This window comes from Pectinophora gossypiella, chromosome 21 (genome assembly GCF_024362695.1).
Source record: "Pectinophora gossypiella chromosome 21, ilPecGoss1.1, whole genome shotgun sequence".
Lineage (NCBI taxonomy): Eukaryota > Metazoa > Arthropoda > Insecta > Lepidoptera > Gelechiidae > Pectinophora > Pectinophora gossypiella.
In genome coordinates, this window is record NC_065424.1 from 5,017,544 (window position 1) to 5,037,270 (window position 19,727).

Below are 19,727 nucleotides of genomic sequence, written 5' to 3' on the forward strand. Positions count from 1 at the left end.
GGTGCTCTCTTGAGAATCCGGCGGGATAGCCATGAAGCTGCGAGTATGTATACGGGAAATAGAACCTAGTTACTGCGCAATCTTTTTTATTATAATATCGTGGGGGGGGGGGATAATGTGATCCAAAATACATAAACAACCTATATACGTCCCACTGCTGGGCACAGGCCTCCCCTCAATCAACCGGAGGGGGTACGGAGCATACTCCACCACGCTGCTCCAATGCGGGTTGGTGGAGGTGTTTTTACGGCTAATAGCCAGGACCAACGGCTTAACGTGCCCTCCGAAGCACGGAATCATCTTACTTTTTCGGACAATCAGGTGTTCAAGCCTGAAAAGTCCTTACCAAACAAAGGACAGTCTCACAAAGTGATTTCGACAATGTCCCCATCGGGAATCGAACCCGGACCTCCAGATCGTGAGCCTAACGCTCCAAATATCAAGCAACAATTATATTATGTTTATCAAATCAAAAATTATATTTATTCGTACAACATAACATCCATAGCGTTAGTAACAAAAACTTACATACTAAGTTAGTTTACGAAATAAGGTGGACGATTTTGGATTTAAATCCGCCCGCCATCCCAATCAGGTGGCACATTAAGGGCCCTTAGTTAGTGTAAGGGCTGCTTGCATTGCAATTTGGAAGTGTTAGGATGGTGTTTAATAACTGCATTAAGCCCGTTGCATAATTTGCTTTGCATATTAATGAAATATTCAATTACTTAAATACAAGTCTACATACATATTTCCGCCGAAATCTCTAGCTAGAGAACATAAAGACACATTAGACACATAATGGTATTATTGGTTGATGTTTCAAGACAAATAAAATAACTAAATGAAGATAAAACTGCCTATTTTTCCCATCAGGTCTCGCTACTATTGAGTGTCCAAAAAAAATTAAAGTTCTCCATAAGTACCTACTATTTGAGTAAACAAACATATTGTTTTGGTTATATTTTTACCTTTTGCGCAGCGTTTATCTGCAAAATTATAGTGTTATATTTATTCCCTAAAGATCGGAAAGAAGAAAACTTAGAAAAAACTTATTTTCAATAAAAACTGCCTTTTTCAACTGCTTTTCTTTTTCGTAACTTATCCTCCAGACGGGGCTCCACGTTGCACCACACTTTATAGCAATTTATCACGAATTTTAGCTGGACAATATGGAGAACTGACAAAATTTAGGGACATTCAAGAGCGCCGCCGCCTACATTTGACCTTCTAATTTAGTTTAGAAGTGTGGTTGGTTATGATATTATACTTGATTTAGTTCTGAACACGTTAGGTTAGGTTAGGCTGTAACTTATTAAAAAAAAACATAGGAACTTTTTTTATGAATCTCCCGCCATAAATCATAAAATTGGCGCGCAACGTTCAAAAACTCGTTGACATCCGTTCAGGAATTGGTCGCCACAAATATTCCAAAATATATTTTTATATCGGACAAATTCAGGTGGCCTTCGGTGCGGTCGTAAAATGATCGTCACACTACCCGGTGGTTATTTAGAATAATAAACGATCTCTGTGATATTAAATTAAAGATGGCGCGGGCTCGGTAAGTTTTGGCGCGCAAACTGGGCGCGAAGTGCATTTATGAAGATTGATAACGTTTAATTTTACATCGTAATATACCTACTTTGATTCTAATCTCATTGAACCATTAAAATTACATTTATCTTTTTTGTATTGGTTAATCATGTTGTTGTTTGCTATTCTCCGTTTTGTCATTCATCTCTGTCATATTACATAATGATTGTGATAGTACAAAGTGCATTTATTTACGAGGTAGCTGTATGTTTGTCATAAATATGTATAGCACGGTAAAATAAGTTTAGATCTACGTGTGTTCAAGAGAATTTGAAAAAACTAAATATACACTTGACTGCCCAAGTTATTACCTATAGTTCATATCGTCACTGGAAAGCTAAAAAAATGTAAGCACCAAAATATCCAAAAATAACAGTCAACGTTATGATATCTATTGCTATACATAAATTGAAAAAAAAAAAAAAAAAAAAAAAAAACAAGCACCAATGCAATCTTACGTTGCCGTCTCTAAATTGCAAAAATGGTTAATAAAAATATCTTTAAACGGTTTTTTCTCGAAACGGCCTTTTGACGCTTACGTAATTTTGCCTTTACAGTGACGATATTATTATGAGCTTTATGAAAGGAAACGCAGTTAGCAAATTCCCCTTTAAAATTACCAGCTCTTTCAAAGAAAATGTGTTAGTATAGGTAGCTCTTTTGATCGAGCCTGATAAATATTTCAACATTCCCTTTGACAGAGCTTTTACATCAGCCTAACATTTTTAAGTTATTTCCGTGGAGGTTTGAGAGGAAATTTAATAAAATGTCGACGAGAGGGGGATGTGAAGATATGGTAGGTATGTTTGATGGCAGGAAGCTCATAGCTACTTTAGATCCTTGGGTATTGAATTTTGTTGTAGGTAATAGAATTGTTTCCAATGTTGAATATACCTATACCGAGAATAGGGTAGTTTCCAACTAGACAAATTTGTTAAAATATACTATATTATTTCCTATGGTAACATCAAATAAACTGTGTACCTACTATATACATTGTCTATGGACCATGATATGTTATTTTTGAATAAAAGTTGTTCGTTGCTTGCTTCCACTGAAGTACGTCGTTGTATTCAAATTAATAAGGGGGTTTTTCTATGACGTCACAGGTTGCTTTTTCATACAAATTCCGCAGTAATTTCGTAAAAAGCTATAGTAAAATGTAACTGGGGAGTTAAAAGGCCACATCGAAGCAATTCATCTAAAAAAGCAATAAGTATTGCAATTTGACATACTGACGGCTCTGGCTACGTGGTACCGCCATGAAGGAAAACGAACGTGGATTTATGTCAACGTTATGTACGCTCCCTACCAACACACTCAGCATATTAACCGAACCACTTGTCCACAACGAAAGCGATACCCCTAATCTCTAAGTAAGATAAATAGCCATAGCCATATTATTGAGTTCGCAATGCACACACCATCCATCACACATGCAAACGCTAACGAATAACGGCCATGATTGATGGGGCACTTTTGTTGGGCGCTTGTCATTCTAATTGTGACAATTAGAGTTCGCTGCATTATCACGTCAAGTGTTGTTGGTGGCGCCAAAAGTGTGATGTGACGTCATAATTTCGGTGGTCTGGTTAAGGTCAGAACCATTTCGATGTGGAGACAATCCATTAATCGACTTAAAGGACATCAGAGCCCAGGCTCTGAACTGAATTTGTATGGAGTATCCAGATACTTTACCCCGTCCGTGCGAGCAAGACCGGCAGTCCATACACGCTACCTTGCTCCTTAAAAAATTATGGTTTAAATTTTAAATAAACTAAAGCCTCCATTGGGTTGGGAGGTAAATCAAGCTCGCTCCAAGTCAGATACATGAAAATAATAATATAAACGTTTATTTCGGACAAACCACAACACACATATACATTTACTTACACAATTTTTCATGGACAGAGATCATGGGTCATTGATGGTTCATAATAGCTAATATGACACCTTGGGATCGGAACGTCATTAGACGTTCTGTCCTTGAAAGTGTTAACCTAATATTAAATAAAAAAACACAAAATATAAATGTACATAGGTGCCACAGTCCACGGAAAAAAGCCCGAGTTCAGTGTTGCCTTTGGTTTTGGTTTCATACCGGGTTAATAAACCCGGCCCCACGGGGGACAGAAGGTCATCTTCTCTGCCCTCCACTGGGGCAATTCCTGTTCGGCGCGTCCTTGCCGTTGGGGTGGCGCCTTTTACTTCAGTAGACCAGAGTGAGATAGTGGCTGAGTTCGGATAGGGACCCAGACCTACGGGGTATAACATAGAACCATTGCCCAGGGATACGGGTGAAGACCTCAACGGTTGCGGAGAGATGGGAGCCATCGATCCGGCAATTCAGGACGGAAAAGGCAAGTCACAGGAACCTGGAACCTGACAGAGGGCAGCAGTGACTGTCAGTACTAGTCAGAAGCGGAGGACAAGAGTTCTATTACGGCTTTGATATAGATTACTCTGAGCGTCATCATACTCGCGTCAGACAAGAGAACTGCGGGACGGAAAGCAAGAGGGAAACCACTGCCCTATTTTTCCCTAAAAAGTAGCATGGAGAATGCTACACCGACAAGAGCGTGGCTCTTAAGTTGTTGACAATCATCCGTCCCTTTCCTTTTCGGCGGATAAGAAAATGAAGGGTTTAACTTAAAATAAAATTAGGATGGAATCGGGGCCATTATGTGTGTTAATGGTTATGTTAGGGATCATGTGTAAGTATAATTCATTAGGAACGTATGTGTAACCTCACTACATTCCAAAATACCTGTTATATGTGGTGTGGTGAAGTAAATAGCATAATTAATGTTATAATTAAACATCCCTAATCCCTTTAAGCATGGTACTTTACGGTTAATGAGATGCTTAATCTAAGTAACAATGTTGTCTTATTGTGTCTGAGATTTTTATTGATTATTTCGTTTCATTGTCGAATTTTTACAGGGCGTTTAAGATTTTAAGGGGGTTCTTAGGTAGATCTTCGAACATCAACACAAATTTAATTTTAAAACGCATGAATAACCCGGGCGAATAAACTAGGCATCTCGTTGGTATGCAATACATTTGATGTGCTGTCTACTTAAGTCTGTCGGGTTATTGGCCGATATAAAATTTTTAAACGGTTGTTTTAGATTTCTCCTTAAAATTGACATGTGTTCCATAAATTTTATGCCTGTCGATTACCCGTCCCTTTCTTTTTCAGCGGACAAAAAAATTACAGGTATAACTTAAAATAATACCTTAATTTATTTAAAAGTTGGGTTGCTGTTGCAGTTTCTTGTCATTTCTTCTCCTCAGCCATACATAACACATTAACGTACATTCAAACTTGTGAAATTGATCTTCAAGTTCAAGTTTATCCATGATAATATAATTACGTTGAATAAATGATTCAGATTTCTGATTAAATGAAAAACTAAAGAAGAGAGGAGTACAAAAGGCGGTTTTATTGTTAACTAGCAATTTCTGACGCTAAAAGATGTAGACTTAATTATGTAATTTAATCATAAAATGTTATTTTTGCAGATAATAATTGAGAAATATGAAATACACAGCATCTATGACACCAAAGACAGTATATTTGTCATTGTTTCAACCAATTCAACACTATTCAAGTTTTAAGAGATTTCTGCAGCCGACTGATTACAAAATGTATCAAACAACATCATCATCATTATCAGCCGTACGACGCCCACTGCTGGGCATAGGCCTCCCCCAAGGATCTCCACGAAGATCGGTCCTGCGCTGCCCGCATCCAGCGGCTTCCCGCGACCTTCACCAGATCGTCGGTCCACCTTGTAGCGGGCCTACCCACGGGTCGCCAAACCCTATACAAGTTCTATCAATTGAAAACGCACATTGACAAAAAATTGGTGCCTTTTTGTCAATGCGCGTTTTCAATTGTATAAATGCACATACGATTATTATAACTGTACGTGTTTATATAAAAAGCGTGTTTACGCGTTAGGCGGTTCGGTAAGCAAGAAAATGAGATTTTTGTTTTGTGTCCGGGGTGTCGACGATTTCCCTCAATCAGCGCTTATCGCTAACGACCCAGTAGGGTCGATTAATTCTTTCAAATATTTTTCCCCTCAGACGTCGCCCTGAGCCGAAGTTCGCGCCCAGCTGGGCACCCTCTTAACGTTGTACCGGCTGAGAGCCTTCAGCCCTCCCCATTTGTCCGGCCAAGTAGTTAATGCCATCTGCAGCAAATCTACAGTAAGTGACGTCAAAAAAAGGGGTGTGCCTCAGTTCAGCTCAAAAGCCTTAATTAATTTTTAAAAAGCTTTACAAAGGAAGAGAAATTAAAAAAAAAGAACGCTTATTATTGTAAGCCCTTTGAAGCTGTTTGCGTCGTTATCTGTGAAGTCAGGGGTGCGCCACCTTTGTCCTGCGAGGCAGAGGTTAATGTGACCATAACTGAGTTTATAGTTTATACCAAATATCTGTTAATAATAACGATGTTTAATAACTGGGCTATTACAAATATTATAAGAGTGCTAAAGTTGAGTAGACCGTTGCTGAATGTTGCAAAATGGCCTCCCATTTTGTACTTCTTTAGAATGATGAGTAACTTTTAATAATAGATTATTTTTTTATGTTTCGGACGTGTGTGACCTAACCTGTATTGGGCTGCTTTTCGTAGTCACTTTTGTAAAAAAACCGGAGCTATCAAAAACTTCAGGCTAGGTAAGGGGCTCCCGTGATAACAGGATAACGCTAGGGAGATGATGATTATATATTTTTTTAATTTTTAGCTGTACAACGCATTAGGTAAACCTGTATTGCTGTTATACTACTTGTACTTACGTATATTATAAAAATAAATAACTCAAATGTTCTTGTTATTATGCAATAAAGTGTGGTGTATAGATAATTTGAATTGAATGATGACGGTTTGAAATATCGTGTTAATTTCGAATTTATTCATCTTAGGACTTGAACAGTGGTTGCAATTAGTCTTTGATTAAGTAGTTGTGACTCTATCCATCCGATCCATCCCATTAGGGGTGTGAGTTTATGTATTTAAAGTAATGTAAACGATTTGACTTTATCGTTTTGTGGATAACTTAACTCGAGCATGTCGTTAAAACCGACTAAAAATTATTTTTCCACAACATGCTACTATAGTCGAAAATGACGAAATGACCGTACGCCGCTAAGGAGTAAAGGGGAGCGTGCGCGCACTGTTTGTGTCGCTCACACTTACGCGGTAAGGCGGTACACGGTAAGAATGAGATTTTTTTGTAATGCATATCGTCTTGCCCATCCTGATAGGATTTACAGTCTGTGTTGTCTGTAGATAAATGATTTTTTGGACCTAAGTCATCCTCGTCATCACCCTAGCGTTATCCCGTTTTTCACGGGGCGCACTTATCCAACCTGAAGATTGGCCAGGTTCTTTTTACAGAAGCGACAGCTTGTCTGACCTTTAACTCGCGAAGGGCAAACCAACACAATATAGGTTAGGCAGGCTAAGGCATTTATTTAGATGTCAAGACTTCTAAACAGTTTTTTTTAAATTTTTCAGTGTCGGTGACACACCGTAACAAGTGTTGTTGCTCTTGATGATTTAGACGATTGTTTTGCAAAGTGGTGACTCACTGACAAGGATGACTAGTTGGTGACGTCTCTATCAATCAGTCTTTAACAGATAATTGCTTTAACAAAATTATTCTTGGCAAAACAAAAAATTGTTTTCATATATTTTTCCAATTTTTTTTTTATTTTTTTAGCTGATTTCGTGCTTCGGAGGGCACGCTAGGCCGTTGGTCCCGGCTATTAGCCGTAAAAACACCTCCACCAACCCACATTGGAGCAGCGTGGTGGAGTATGCTCCATAGCCCCTCCGGTTGATTGAGGGGAGGCCTGTGCCCAGCAGTGGGACGTATATATAGGCTGTTTATGTTATATATTTTTTATTTATGTTAACACACTACTAGGTACTCTTTTTAAACTGGACACCTCAGGTTTGTCTTGTCTTAAATTTCGTACCGGGCGAGAGCCCTCAGCGCTCCGCATTTATTCGACCAACTAGTTAATTCCATTTGCGGCATATCGTCAAGTAACGTCAAAAAATATCTCAAAAAGCACTCCAATTTACATAAGAAAAAGAATCGAAAACGAGAACGTGAGCCTTTCAATCGATTACGATTTAAAATGACATTATAGACCGAGACGGTCGCAGGTTGCCAACCTCTGCAATAAATAGAGCCGTACCAATCACTCGTTTACGATTCCACTTGCGTGCTACCTACATACGCACTGGAATTCCATGGTTTTCTTTCTCCATTTGGCATGTGAGATCGCTTGTCATAATACTAAACCGATTTTGGCGGGCAAAACTTTATTTTAACACCGTTATAGGTACGTTCTTCAGCTTATGATTAGTTCAAGAGGTAGAGATACGTTTAGAACTCATCTCTCGAGCGTTATTCTGTTTTCACAGGCTCTTTCCCTAACTTGAGGGTATTGATTGACGGGTCCACCTTCTAATTTGAAGGAAAAACCATTCCAGTAGGTTAGGTCACACATCTCAGACATATGGGGGTATTGGTAAGGATAGAGATTGCTCTCCCACTGACATAGAGTAAAATGTGGGTAGGTACAACATTTAAACGATCGATGGTCATAGAGTTCACAATTAGCTGAGGTATTGGAAAATGTTTACGTAAGTACCTACCTAGTCACCAATTTAAAAACTGCCTAGGTACAACGATCAAAAACAAATCCGATTTAACAAGTTTATTAAATTTGTAGCGTAAGTCCTACTTAGCCTGATTGTTTTTAAGGCCTCAATAAATTTTACTAAAGAATGACCGGTTCGAAGGATCATGGACTTATTAAGCAGGGTAATATGATAAAAATCACGCTTGATAGATTTTTATTAGAAAAGTTTATTAATAGCATTTTTTTTCTGATCTAAATTGTCAATGCAATTTTTCAAATTTCAGAACGTGGGATCTGTAATTACCTACCTATCTGTTTATGGACTTTCAGGACTTTTGTTATATTAGGAGCTCTTATTAGACCCGTCCGAGAGAATTGTCCGTAATTCTGTGGAAAATATGAAGCTCGTTGCCCTGATTGGATTATATTATTGGGGAGCCGAGGGTCCCGCATCCGTATTGATTTTTACACTTGACCCAAACGGCTGATGACAGCTGGCTGATGAATATAATATTAATTACTCTCCTCACATGATCCGAGAGCCCACAGACTCGATCCTCCCGACGACCCGTCCAACCTGTGGGTCGGCTGTCAACTTATTGATTTATTTTGACGATTCCACCTCCTCTGCGCTTATCTCCGACAATACATACAAATAACAAATGTGTGACGTTGTTTTCACTCAACCCATTTAGCTAACAAGAGTATTACGGGCGACCTTCGCGCCGCGTCAAGAATTCAAACGTGCTACAAACTATGGTACTCACTCTTCGGAGTGCTGCGATACATTGTCCTTGTCCTTGTGGGCCTGCCCTGAGCTGCAAGAGTTGCCCATCTCGACTCAGGCCCGGCCTGCCCTCCTTAACTCGTCACCCCACACATCCCCCGGTCACCTCATGCGGCCAACACCACACTTTTAACAACACTCACACACACGTAATTCTGTTAAAGAACCGCAATAATTCAACATCTCCCGGCGTCGCGATTTCGGGCGGCAAAGCTAAAAATATAAAGTGCGCGCGTACCAACGCCGCCGAATCTCGACGACGAATAATCGATGCGCGCCCTCTCGGCCGCCGCCCCCGTCCCGCCCCGCACATCCCGCGCGCCGGCCGCCTCGCGCGCGCGCTATCTAATTATCCACGCTTTTCACGACATGCCACCGATAACTGAGCTTTTCCACGCTTTTCCGGACGAAGAAGATCCAATATGTTATGCTCTAGCGATCTCCGTAAACAACGTTCAATGAGAATATTCGGCTGTCAGGCGGTCGGCGACACTGGCAACAGAACGCGGTGGCACGTCGATTCAAATTTGGAATTCTTAAAATAAAAATACCTCCTTTCGTTTGTTTCTGTCTTGTCGCCCCAGCAAGTGCCCACAAGTATTATAGTTGTTGATATACTTTAAATTGAATTTAAATGATTTTTTCGAGTTTTTGAAAAGGGTTTTCGGTGTGGGACATCATGCCCAAGTGTTTTCTGAACGCCGTGAGGCCTCTTATGGATGGTTTCATACATGAATCTGGTAATATTCCATTAGAAAGTAAGTTAAAGTGTTTTCCAGATTCGTTGTGTATTTTCTTGTTCACAAGGAAGTTCGAAAACGTGTTTTCTTTATAAATAGGACAGAGATGATCGCTCTTTTCATATTAGAGTATGTCCCACTTGTTTTAATATGATTTAGTATGATTTTTACACGGTTTTTCATTTGTTGTGAGTAACATATTTCCGCGAATAGTTGACATACAATTTGGAATATCCGCGTTCGCACGTTGCTATTTTTGTAGATATAGGTACTTATTAATCATAATGATTGGGGTCTCGAACATAAGAGGTATCTTACCTAGGCCTCCTCTCTTCCTTATTTCTTCCATCTCTTTAGGTTTTGCTCTATTTCCATATCTTCGAATCGCATGGATCCATCATCTCTGAGGGCTGCCCTTTGTTCGTAAACACTAAACTCTAATGAGGGTTTTCACTCGTCATGTACCTTGCGCATGTTTCTCTCAAGTATATACTGTTTATAAATTTGTGAATTACCTAAGTTTCAAGGAATAGTTAATAGCAATATCCTCGCCCCTGATATATGGGATTTAAATATAGCTGGCGAGGAGTGAGTCGAGGATTCTCCTTCAGTCCTTCGGGGATACAAGCAGGATGCTATTACATAAACTCATACATAAACTCACGCCCGTAATCCCTAATGGGGTGGGCAGAGCCGCAAGTAATCAAAGACAATCAAAATCAATCGAAAGTTTAGATGTTATAGTTAAAAGATAAAGATATTCATTGTGTATAAATTTATTATAATAAATAAATGTTGCAGTTATAGTTGCAAATTACGTCTCATTGTTTTTTTTTTCTTTTTATTGTTATTTGGACTGTGATAAACAAACAATTGATAAGCGTCGTGCTCTCTGAGGCTCTCAGAAACAAAGAAACTCTAATAGATTCTCGCCTATTTTACATTGCGATTATATTGTAAAACCCACTTTATTTTTCAGCTGAATGCAGACCAATTAGAATAACCAAATCGGTGTTGAAAAGACAGAAAAACCTTCTAAAGAACAATGAAACGATATACCACGACAAAGTTCCCATATGCACTCGTTTCTATTTGCAACTACTAAAGCGTAGTCAGTTTTTACAGAACTTCATTGACACCGAAACCTTTGAATACGCGTCTGAAAGTGAAAAAGCAGTGAACTCCCCCGAGCCAGCGAAGGCGAAAGTTCAGAAAATAAAAGAAGTAGACAGGACTACGTACAACCTACGTTCAAGCGAAAGAACAGAGCGCAAAGTGTACGAAAGCGTAAAGCCACGCACACGTAAAGCGAAAACTGAAAACGGAACGCAAATCCAACTTTCCGAAGCGAAAAATTCTGAACGAAAGCGGAAATGTCGCCGAGAGCCGTTGGCGCCAATCATAGAAGAAATAAAAAACCGTGAGCCGATAAAAACTATAAACAACACGTTGAAGACTGCGAATAATCTTTTAAAAAGTAATAAAGGGGCTGAAATAGATAAAATAGCGGAGAAATTGAAGAGCTTAAAAGGTATTTCTGATGAAATTCCTGAAAAACAAGTGGTGACCAGCAAAGAATTTGATAAAGAGAATTCAGAGCCGTGTGTAAAAGTTGACAAGGCGCTAGAGTGCTATAAGGAACAAGGTAAGCTTTAAGTTTTACACTTTTACACCTTTTGTAATTTTTTTACGCCTCCGTGGTCTCCGTAGTCTAGTGGTTGAGCGTTAGCCTCATGATCCGGAGGTCCCGGGTTCAAATCCCGGTGGGGACATATCACAAAAATCACTTCGTGATCCCTAGTTTGGTTAGGACGTTACAAGCTGATCACCTGATTGTCCAAAAGTAAGATGGCACGTTACGCCGTTGGTCCCGGTTACTACTAGTGATGTAAATAAGTAGTCGATACACGAGCTATGTCAGGGGCCTCTGGCGGCTCAATAATAAATCTGACACCAGGGTTGATGAGCTTGGTAATTAACCTCACAACTCACACGGTAGAAGTTGTACGCCCGCCTATCGGGGCAGTGCTACAAGTGATCAGAAGACAAATTGCAGTCACTTTTGATAAGCCGTATTGATCGATCAGCGCTACATCGTCGTCCGCGCACAGCCCACGTCTCCGCATAGTGATCCTCATTGAAGCTGAGCGGAGAGGAGATGTGCCAATAACGCAATTCTATTCACCATCATTATATTATTTATCTATCTAAATATATAAAAGGAGAAACTGACTGACTGACATATCAACGCACAGCCTAAACGGCTAAACGTAGGCACTTGAAATTTGGTAGGGACGTAGCTTAGGTACCGTAGAGGTGCACTAAGAAAGGAATTCCCGAAATTCCCACGGGAACGGGAAATAGCGGGAAAATCCTTTTGTATGAAAAATCTAACCCACATAAGTAAGACGCTTGAAATTTGGCATGCAGGTACCTTAGTAAACTTAAAGCTTAGTTGCAACATGATATTGCAAAATTCCCAAGGGAACGGGAGTTAGCGGGAAAAAATATTTGTATGAAAAAATCTAAACCGCGTAAGATACGAGTAGATGTTTTCAATTTAGCATGCATGCATAAATTAGTAAATATAAAGTTTAGTTATGGGTGTTTTGAAAAATGGGAGTTAGCATGAAAAAAATGTTGTATTAAAAATCTAAACTGCATAAGTTAAATGCTTGAAATTTGACATGCACTCCCACACACACAAATACCTCTCTTTTATAACGCCACGCGGACGAAGTCGCGGGCAAAAGCTAGTATGTAATAAGCCCTTTAGACTTGCTCGAGATCGCTACGCCCCACCAATTTGCTATTAGACTGTGACCTGCGACCTTCACGCATCGGGTAAGATGGATTAGGTAGTAAAATTACCGCTTTAACCTCAATCCACCAGTGGACGTATCAAAGGGCGAGTGGCGGTCGCGGCGTTGGGTCGGCGCGAGTCACGCTTGCAGCTACTGCGGGAAGCGCTTCGACAGACCCTGGGTGCTGAAGGGGCATCTTCGCCTCCACACCGGCGAGCGCCCCTTCGTCTGCCCACATCCGCTCTGTACCAGGACTTTTGCTGATCGGTAAGATTTTTCGCTATAAAACATAACCTACCTACTGAAGTTTGTTTGCTTATAAAATACCTAGACCATGCAGACACTCTGCGCCGCATTTAGCGCTAAAAAGTAATAATTAATTTTTAAATAGTCATAATGACAATGTAACAATCACGTCTGTAAACCCCTCTCTCTCTACCCGAGTCTGTGTATACGAAGCAAAGCAATTGAATGCAAGCACGAAAAAGCTTATAGCGCTTTATTTTTACTCAGTCCAACAGCGGGCTTAGCACCGTAAGCACGCGACTCTTTCTCACCGCGACAGAGATCGTCTGTCGCTTTCTGTGCAGTACTGTGAGAGAGTGACGGGCGATGTATGTCGAGGATAGAAAGAGTCGCGCGCGTACGGTGCTAAGGCCGCAGAAATGTAGTCTGTAGAGATATCAATTCTAAAAATCCAATCACGGTATTTTCGAGAATATCCAATTTGCAGTTTTATTAACACTCTCAATAATAATAATTTTATTGCCAAAAAAGTAGGTACAATTCTTTCCTTAAAATAGCTTAGTCTTGGACACAAGTATAAATAGGTAGGTGCCATAGCTGACTAAGTATATAAATACTTGTATTACATTTAGATATTTATGTTACTTAACCTCTCATATGCCGAGATACCAGACACAATAGATTTTACATTGTGTCTGGTCGAGATCCGCGTTCCGGCATTTAAGGGGTTAAGCTAGCTAGTTTACGCACTTATGTTACCAAAACAAAGAAATACAAAAGTTTTTAATGACTGGCTTAATAAAATAAAAAGACAAAAAAAAAAACAGAAAGAAAGCAAGAAAGAAAGATCCTCTCTTTGTGTGGAATGTAGTTCCTTGTTATGTTGTCAATGTAATGTCAATGTATGTCCCGAAATCCCGGGATCAGAAGAGTCTCGGGATTGAAATCTCTAGTAGACTGTAATTAGTATTTGTTCAGGTCGAACCTGCGCGCGCACCAGCGCACGCGCGGCCATCACTCGTGGCAGTGGAATTGCACGGAGTGCGGGAAGGCGTTCTCACAACGGCGCTACCTCGAACGACACCGCACCGACGCCTGCCGCAAGTATAAGTTAGTACATACAATATATCATGGTTTAAAAAAAACAGGTATGCTCCAAAGTGACAGCTAACATTGGAGGTAGGTATGTACAGGCACAAGTAATATCATGTACCCACTTTAGAACCCTGTCGTACTATCATATTTGACATTTAATGAGACTTACGGTTTAATTTGTCAAATAAGTTAATGTGACATGGTATCAAAGTGTATACATATTAGTGCTCGTGACCGTACCTACCTTATTATCACGCCTCATACATCGATTCCAGATGATTTATACAGGGTGTTAGTGACATCGCAACGAAAACTTTGAGGGATGATTCGGACCGTGATTCTGAGTTGACATCAAGTGGAATTTTCCGTCGCAAAAGTATGGAACTGAAAATAATTGAAAAAGACAAACATTTTCATGAATTTTCCGACAAGAAATTCCACTTGATATCAACTCAAAATCATGGTCTTATACATTGTTTTAAGTTTACGCGGTTATTATCATAATTAAAGCACATAATAACGCCGCCTATTGTACTTATGTTTTTATTCGTATGTTTATGTCCTTTGTATATGTCGTTGTGCAATAAAGTATTATTGATTGATAACGGGTTCTTACCGCGTTTGAATGGCGTCATCCCGTGATCATGGCACTTGCAACAGTGTCGAAATATCGGGAGTCTCATATCCCCATTTAAACGCGGTAAGAACCCGTTATTATGTGCTTTAATTATCATGGTTTTAATTATAACCCCTCAGTATAGTGTCTAGGTCGTACCTTATAAATAGGTCGTACCTTGTGCCTGTCGATTACCCGTCCCTTTCCTTTTGGGCGGACAAGAAAATGACAGGTATAACTTAAAATTAGATGGCGTGTTCTGGAATCAACACCATACGAAACTTAATTTATTGTCATAATATAAAAAAAAATATAATTTGTTGCAGGCTACACTCCCGGAACAACAAGACAGAGTCGCAGACCTTGAAAGCAGACGCGCCTCCAGTCACAGTACCCATGTACGGTGTGGTCAACCACAAACTCAGTTTGAAGTGTGAAGAACTTCCAGAAGTCAGCAATCCGGAAAAGTATGACGACAAGCCGATAGACCTGTCCATTGGAAAGAGGGAGATAGAAAATTAAGTGACGGTGCATGTTTTATATTATTATGCATGATAACTGATAAGCTATACAGTTATGTTAATATATTTTTCTTGTTCTTAATTTGTGCTTTATTTGCTTCTCTGCTGGATTGGACATAAAACTTACAGCTATACATGGCGTTAGTGAGTCGTATCGAAAAAACAAAATTGCTAGCTTTGTTTTTTTTTTACATCCACATACATACATAAAATAAACTCACATCTACTTCCCGCCGGGGTAAGCAAAAACTATGGAATTGCTCAGAATTCAATTCAAATTCAAAAATATCTTTATTCAGTAGGTAACATTTTGAGTTGTCTTTTTTCATAGCGAACGTCTCATCCGCCTGAAACTACTGCAGCTTCTCACAACCATATTAACAAGCCGGGGAAAAGTAAGTGAACAGCGTCGGCACAGAGCCCTAGACGTTCTTAAAAAAAATCTAAGAGTACTTAAAAAGAGTAAATAAGTTGCTTTCATATAAGAAAAAAAAAACGTATTTTTTAAATCATCTTTATTACAATAAATAAATAAATACATTTTGTACAACTTACTAATAACATAAGACTTTGTTACAACATCGAAGTGTTCACCGATCAACTCACAAACCACGAGAATAGGAAACACATTTCATTGGACGATACTTCACAAGATCAACGCTTTGATAGCTTTAAATATAATCACATTTTGATATGAATAATTTTACGTTTTGTTTGCTACTTTGTTATATAACATAGCAACGACTGCATGCAGAGGTGTATAGGGCACGACTCACGTAATAGGGGGCAAGCCTGTTGCCATTAACAGAAGACCACGCGATATTATGCTACGAAGGGCGTTTAACACTTATTTCCATTTAATTTCACAGAATAAAAATAAGACGAACTAGTGACGGCTATCTTCAGGAATCATTTTGCCCAAAATTATGAATTGTTATAATGTTGCCGAATCTAGCACACCTAATTTTATCTTAAGTTATACTTGTCCAAAAAAACGTGTCGAGTGCATCACGTCAATTTTCGATAGAAATCTTAAATAACCATTTCAAAATTTTACGTTCAGGAACGTTGGCGTATAATCTAACAGAATTAGCTTGACAGCACAAGTGAAACAGATTCAATACCAGCGCGATGTCTACTTAATTCGTCCGCGTTATTCATACATTCGTTTTAAAATTAACAGCTGTCAATTATCCGTCCTTCTTTTTCGGCGGATAAAAAATAACAGGTATAACTTAAAATGACATTAGAAGTTAAATTTGCAGGAAACAGCGCCAACATAGCAATATAGAGAAAGACGGATTGTAGACAATATTTTTGATAAACTGTACGTAAAAAATATCCATATCAAAACGTCCGTACATTCGTTTGACTAGATATATTATTATCTGTATTTTCCATATATCAAATAAATACAAAAATTACATGGAAACCTCGACAGTATTAGCAAATATTAGTACATAGTTGATGTGCTTAAGCATATATATATATAACCAAGGAAAATCATTTTTATACAGTGTGTTAGTGACATCGTAACGAATACTGAGTGGAATTTTCCGTCCACTTGATATTAATTCAGAATCATGGCCCCAATCATCCCCATTAGTATTCGTTACGATGTTACTAACATCCTGGATATGAAAGTAAGTACATTTTAACATATATACGGTTAGCTGTAGCTTGTAAAAATTAAAACTTTTCCATAACCGAGTATCAAAAAGAAGAATTGGATTTCTGAGTAAAGTTTCAGTAATTACTTTATTTCTAATCCTTATATACAGCATTTATTGCACCGAATGGAACTTGTATTCAATGGAGTAATATGGAAGTCGTGTTGTAATAGATACAATACATGATTTAAAAAAATAATTATCACTTTGTTTGAAGTTTGTGTTTCTCTAGTATTTTGTACATGGAAATTCTCAGCAATGGAAAGGAATGTAGAAATACATAGTACAAGAATTTGTGCTAAAAGCATTCATAGAAAGACTGAGATAGTTTACAATTAATTAAACAGAAAAGCAAAAGCTTTGTTCTGAAGATTTTAGGAGTCTCAAGTTGGGAGTTGTTAGACCTCTCTTAATAGTTTCCATATTTAAAATTCATCTTTATTTAAGTTCCATTGCCTACCCCTTCAAGAAAAATCATGGGTAAATAACATTAAAAGCAATATAATTTAACTATTAAACATGATTTTTGACACCTACGATTTGGTCTTCAACAACTATCAAAATATATAATTGCTTGTTACCAGAGTAACCGCAAAATACTAAAATGTTCTTAATATAGCACGGAATATGGCATCGAATTGCTTGGCACTTGTCGGATTTTTAAATATACTCACAGCAATGACTAGCACAAAGTTAGAAAAGGACAAAAATATAAGATCTAAGATATTATAAAAATATATGAACAACAACTTTTGACTTCATGAATATGTATGAGACCGATTCTAAATAATTTAACGATGCCTTTGTGTTAAAAATCTTCCTCAAACAATAATTTCGAAATAGGTTTAACCAGCCGCACACACTTTTATCTAACTTTGAGAAAATAGATCTCTTAAAAGCTTTCGACTAGTATACTTGACACTTGAAATAAATTTTCTCTGTTTTCACATTATATTCAACGTTTATGAACAGATTCCGTATTTATGAATAAATAAGTACCAAATGATCTACTGAAAAAATTCGTGTAAATCATAAACTTGAGTGTAAGTATTATGGCGCACCTAAAGGTACTATTTTAGGGCCACTGCTATTCAAACTAGGTAAATAAAATTTAAACTACAATTTATTAGCTTATTAGATACGGCACTAGCGGAAATACTTAAAACTTATTTAATTAAGTATACTTAGTAATACCATACCCCGGACACTAAATTTTCATTCCTATCGTGTCCTCTTGCCGCGGAATTGCGAGCGAGACTACTTGACTACTCTTTAACGGCTTACGGCCTATATGGACTAAAGTGGCCCTCATCGGTGGTGAGGTAAACCTAGCTCAGCCGCTGGTGCGGAGAGTTGCCGTTCTTTACGTAGTATTATTCCTTATTTTATGATGACGGTAAAAAATGTGGACTTATTTATCCAACATAATCATAAAATCATTGTGAAAAATGAAATACATAGCATCTATCTCATTGCTTACAAAACTATCAAAGTTTTAAGATATTTCTGCAGCCGATCTATAACAAAATGTATCAAACCCTATACAAGTCCTATCAATTGAAAACGCGCATTGACTTACAATCACACATTGACAAAAAGGCACCAATCTACAAATTTTATAAATGCACTTACGATTATTATAACTATACTTGTTTATATAAAAAGCTTCTGAGCTAAGCAGATCTGAAGTAAATATCTTTTTTTACAACAATAGACAGATAGAGACTTATTTGAAGAACTTTTGCATGCTTCGTTTTAAGTAGACCCGTTTCTAAATTGCCTCGGGGTCTGGGTGGTTTTCCACCAACCAGCGGTGGAGCAGTGGTTTTGATGGCACTGAATTTAAAGTACCGGTGTCTTAGTTTATTATGTGCGGAAAAAAAAACAAGGTATGCTCTTCCTTTAATATACGCACTAACTAGATACTGAACTGAGCATTATGTATAATAATACTGCGAAATTTTCAAAAATAAACACGTTTAAACAGATTTTGGCATTGTTACACTTAAAGCCATGGATTTGAGTCAGGCATTTAACAAACCGAAGCGTCTCGTTGAGGCGACGCACGACCCTGCTGGCTGCTATTTTTGTCAAAGGGTTAGTTTAGCTGTTCAAAGAAGAAATGCTGTCGGTCTTTAGAGCACTTTGCCTCGGTGTGATGCTGTGGAATAATTTTTCTATTTGTAAAGAATTGTATATTGTTCTGAACGTGGATTTTAATAAATATCAATGGAATATAAACCGAATAGCAAAATTTTGCGTTCACTTTTCTGGAGTATATTTTTGCTAGATAATTAAAAAAGGGGCTAAAAGCGACTTGGGCTCGCTCGATCAGAATTCTGGATGCAGCCTGCCCAGTAAATGAACCAATATTTTCTGAAATATGTGATTTCATTGCGGATACCAATAAATGTCAATCCCAAAGAGCATACCTTATTGTTCAAGCTATACAGTACATTATCTACCGTAGTGCGATCATTATAAGGCAGGCGGTTCTCGGATGCCTTCGCTGTGGCGTGTGCGTCCCGCCATGTCCAGAATCGCCTTCGCTTCAGGGTTCCTGTCGAGGATACTCGTGTCGCGTTCATCCTGGGGACGGAACAACTTATTTTTATATCTATCGAAATTGTACCTGTTCTGTGCGTGCAAAAAGTGTTTATTCTTCATTGATTCTATATTATACAGGGTGTTAGTGACATCTTAAGTCGTAACGAAAACTTTGAGGGATAATTTAAATTATTTTCTGTTCCATACTTCTGCGACGGTAAATTTCACTTGATATCTCTAAATCAATCATAATCTTAGGTACATAATCGAAAATCATTTGTTTAGACCCGTGCTGTTTCGAACATGCGACCTCTCAGTGAAAGATAATCATTTATGATCCAAACATGAATTCGAAAACAAATTCGATAATCATTGGTTTACGCCTGTGCTGGATTCGAACCTGTGACCTCAAACTGAGAGTCAAGAGTTCTACCAA

At 38.4% G+C, this 19,727-nt stretch overlaps 3 protein-coding genes across 7 annotated transcripts in view; 1 reads left to right on the plus strand and 2 right to left on the minus strand.

Moving 5' to 3' along the window:
• Window positions 1–9,331, minus strand: part of LOC126376760 (uncharacterized) — a 76,414-nt gene extending 67,083 nt beyond the window's left edge. Inside the window, exon 1 of the mRNA XM_050024330.1 lies at window positions 9,033–9,331. Within this exon, the coding sequence (XP_049880287.1) occupies window positions 9,033–9,100 (68 nt within the window). The 5' untranslated portion in view covers window positions 9,101–9,331. The remainder of the gene's footprint in view (window positions 1–9,032) is intronic.
• A 429-nt stretch (window positions 9,332–9,760) lies between these two features.
• Window positions 9,761–15,156, plus strand: LOC126376624 (MDS1 and EVI1 complex locus protein EVI1-B-like). The gene is made up of 5 exons (XM_050024142.1): window positions 9,761–9,792; window positions 10,772–11,437; window positions 12,686–12,863; window positions 13,821–13,952; window positions 14,880–15,156. Exons 1-5 carry the CDS (start codon window positions 9,768–9,770, stop codon window positions 15,073–15,075), a joined length of 1,197 nt encoding a protein of 398 aa, XP_049880099.1. The 5' UTR covers window positions 9,761–9,767; the 3' UTR covers window positions 15,076–15,156.
• Window positions 15,157–15,572: 416 nt separating this feature from the next.
• The window catches only part of LOC126376566 (MTOR-associated protein MEAK7), a 34,184-nt gene continuing 30,029 nt past the window's right edge, over window positions 15,573–19,727 (minus strand). For all 5 annotated transcript variants that reach the window (XM_050024041.1, XM_050024044.1, XM_050024042.1 and 2 more), the window contains exon 11: window positions 15,573–19,333. In XM_050024041.1, the coding sequence (XP_049879998.1) occupies window positions 19,223–19,333 (111 nt within the window). In that variant the 3' untranslated portion in view covers window positions 15,573–19,222. The remainder of the gene's footprint in view (window positions 19,334–19,727) is intronic.